The 3416-nt window shown below is 46.2% G+C and overlaps 1 protein-coding gene across 1 annotated transcript; it reads right to left on the bottom strand.

Moving 5' to 3' along the window:
- Positions 1–1639: 1639 nt before the first annotated feature.
- Positions 1640–3061, bottom strand: LOC308152008 (somatostatin receptor 3; the record flags this gene model as incomplete). The annotated part of the gene is made up of 1 exon (XM_080524911.1): positions 1640–3061. The coding sequence occupies one exon, from the start codon at positions 3059–3061 to the stop codon at positions 1640–1642; it is 1422 nt and encodes a 473-aa protein (XP_080381037.1).
- Positions 3062–3416: the final 355 nt, after the last annotated feature.

Here is a 3416-nt window from a genome sequence, read left to right as displayed (position 1 = left end):
AATTGTACAACACTTCACAGTATACTGCTTTTACACTTCTTTATACAATGATGTTGTATATGTGAAATAAATCACTTTATGTTAATTAATATGTTTTTTACTTTGTTTTCACACCTCTCATTATGTCTGTGTGAAAGAGTGAGCGTGGGAGTGGGGTAGAGGCTGGGATAGTGGAGAAACAACACAGCTTTATCATGGTTCAGATAACATTGTTCAAGTGTATTTACTGCAGTCAACCAAAAGTACAGTGTGTATATCATTGAGTGTGGTGCAAGGAGATGAGAGGTGAATGGTGCAGGGTACTGTAGGTGGCTATGATACTGGCAGGCACTTTACATGTTGGTCAGTCTCAGTCAAAATAAGAATAGTTTTCAGGGATGTTTACCTGGTACTGCCTTATTCTCATTATACTGCTGGACCTGGTCCATGGATACTTACGGCTTTATAACGGTTCTGTTGTAACTGTCATCCTTACTGTTGGTGTGAACCTAAGTTTATCTTGGCTGAGTGTGTAGTAGTATTTTCACAGATGAACGCCATCTCACAATAAGCATCAGGATTTATGTTATACTCTCCGCTCACTTTGTTGTCTAAGTGAATATGGTGATGGACTGTATACGAAAAAGATTCATTCAGACAGCACTACAGTACTCATCAATTTCTCTTTAGTCATACTATTCCATACAATGCCTGCTTATGTCTCTATAACATGGTTGGGTAGCATAGCATCCACAGCCTCAGCCTCACAGCTGCTAGGATCTCAGCCATTCATGCTCTTATCTAACCTGGCTTATCTTCATGTCCTCTCAGGTCTTTTCAATCCCAGTGTCCCCAATGTCTATTTCCCCTGTCATACAGTATCTGACAAATATCCTTCAAATTACTGTGCAAGAAAACAGTAGTTGATTGAATCTGTTATTCAATAACGTGTGGTTTCCTTTGGGTCCTTTTAACAAGCACAACTCGTCGGCCCGGTTACAGGAATCAGAAGGTCATGTTACATGGCTGTGGCTTACAGTAACTATCACACATGTTCAATCTTGATGTGCCCTTTTTCACTGCATGCCAACTCTTTTTTAGAACAAAGGATCATGTCTCTTGACCCTAAGCTAAGTTGTAGGTGGATTTATTGTATGTGACGTGAAGTTAAAGTACATTTAACTATAGAGAGAAATTGATTGTCACACTGTGGAGTAAAAAGCTGGCCTACAAGTGCAAAGTTCAGAGAGATACTTCAGATGAGTGTGGATAAATGCACAAACATATCCACATACATATGTCTTTTTTTTTTTTTTTTTTTTTTTTTAACATAGAAACATAGATTAAGCTGTTCGAATGTCTTCAGAAACAACTATGACGCCTAGCTCATGTGGTGTTTTCTGTGCAGTTTCATAAGCAAGATCATTGTAACACAAATTCCACTGAATACGTTTCTTATTCTTTTACTTTCACTCTCAGTCCATTGATCAGGAATGTAATCATAAGGAAAGACAAGCACTACCGTACGCCTCTCTACACTACGTGTATAGTTGTCTTTCACTCTGGCTCATTCAATAAACATGAAATCAATATTACAAAATAATACTGTGAGTTCACTTTCAAGTAACATAAACTGACATTCAGAGGCAGTTATTTTACATTACAGATAGCTTATCTCCAGGGAGGTGTTCTTTTCCAAGGGTTCCTCCGGCAGTGGTTTGATGCTCCCATTTCTGGCTCCATTCACCATTGCTGCAGACACAGAGTCTGGCCCCTTTGAACTGGCGTCCCCAGCTTTGGCTTTCATTTCTGGGGACGCCAACTCCGATGCCCCTGGAGCTGGTCCCTTTTCTAACAGGGCACGGGAACTCTCAGGCTGTCCGTTCCCGTTGCCATTCTGGGCAATCCTGCAGATCTCTGTCATCTCCGTGACTTCCTCCCTGTCCTCCTCTTCGTCGTCGTCATCCTCATCCCTGACGGTCCTCCTCAGGCTCTCCCTGGGCATCAACACCCTCCTTTTCTCCTCCTGGTTCTGCGCCGTTGGATCGTGGCTCTCCACCTTGCGCGTGGCACGGCACAGGGCTTTGCGGAAGCCCCGCTTGAAGTTGTCCGAGACAAAACCATAGACGATAGGGTTAGCGCAGCTGTTAGCGTAGCCCAACACCACCACAAAGTAGTAGAAGCCCTTGTACTCTGGGGGCAGGGACACCAGCAGGTTGATGATGTTGAGGGCATAGAAGGGCAGCCAACAGAAGACGAACACGGCCACCACAATCACCACCATGCGGGTGACCTTCCTCTCCGACTTCCTGCGCTTAGTGGAGGTGGCATGGACCTTTTTGCCAGAGCTGCGGATCTTGAACACTATGAGCAGGTAGCAGAGGCAGATAATGAGGAGCGGGCAGAAGAATCCCACCGTGGACGTGTAGATGATGAAGGCAGCCCGCCAGACGTCTGTCGGGTGAGGCCAGGAGATGTTGCAGGTCTTCTTCTGGACGTTGGCGAAGATGACCACCGGCAGGACCACCAGGAAGGAGAACACCCACACCGTACAGTTGACCAGCTTGGCCACCTGGGGCCGGCGCCACTTGCATGAGTGTATGGGGTGAACCACGGCCAGGTAGCGGTCGATGCTCATGACAGTCAAGCAGAAGATGCTGGTGAACTGGTTGATGGAGTCCACGGTCATGACCAGGCGGCACATGAGGGAGCCAAAGGGCCAGGATTGGAGGGTGTTCTGGACAGCCAGGAAGGGCAGGCCCAGCATGAAGAGCTCATCAGCGATGGCCAAGTTCAGGATGTAAATGTTAGTCACCGACTCGGTCTTGGAGTAGTGCAGCACAATGTGGATGACCAGAGTGTTTCCCCCGAGGCCGATGATACAGACGATGATGTAGATGAGGGGAATGAGCACCCCTTCTACACCGGGACCTGAGGGGCTCTCTGGGCCTGTGGTGTTGGTGGAGTTGGTGCAGTTAAACAGGGTGTCATTGAAGAGGGTATCGTTGCACAGGAGCAGAGACAGCGGGAGGCTAGGGTACGGGCTGGGGAGGGTGTTGTTTCGCCACATCTCATCTTCCATATCTGCACTGGGAGGATGTGTGAGTAAGGACCAGGAGATCTCTGCCCTGTGGGGGAGACAAAAACAGAGTTATGAGGAAATCTTTCATATGAAGCAAACTTTCCACCACTGTCTTACTATTTCTATGTGTTTACATGTGGCTGATACAAAGAGAGTGATGTTTGATATTCTATTATGAATGGGGATCAATGCCCCCCTTTCTCAGCCCGGTGCACTTATTTAAGGTAGAATGGGCATGTCTGGTGGGCTTTCTGAGGATATCGCACCTCACCTGTTGATAACACTTTCTATGCCATTCTATGGCAAATTCTATGACATTGTAATACTGTATTTGATGTTGGTAAAGGTATTTAAG

Source organism: Nansenia antarctica (assembly GCF_963989245.1).
Source record: "Nansenia antarctica genome assembly, chromosome: 2".
Taxonomy (NCBI): Eukaryota; Metazoa; Chordata; class Actinopteri; order Argentiniformes; family Microstomatidae; genus Nansenia; species Nansenia antarctica.
This window is presented reverse-complemented; position numbering and strand designations above follow the sequence as displayed.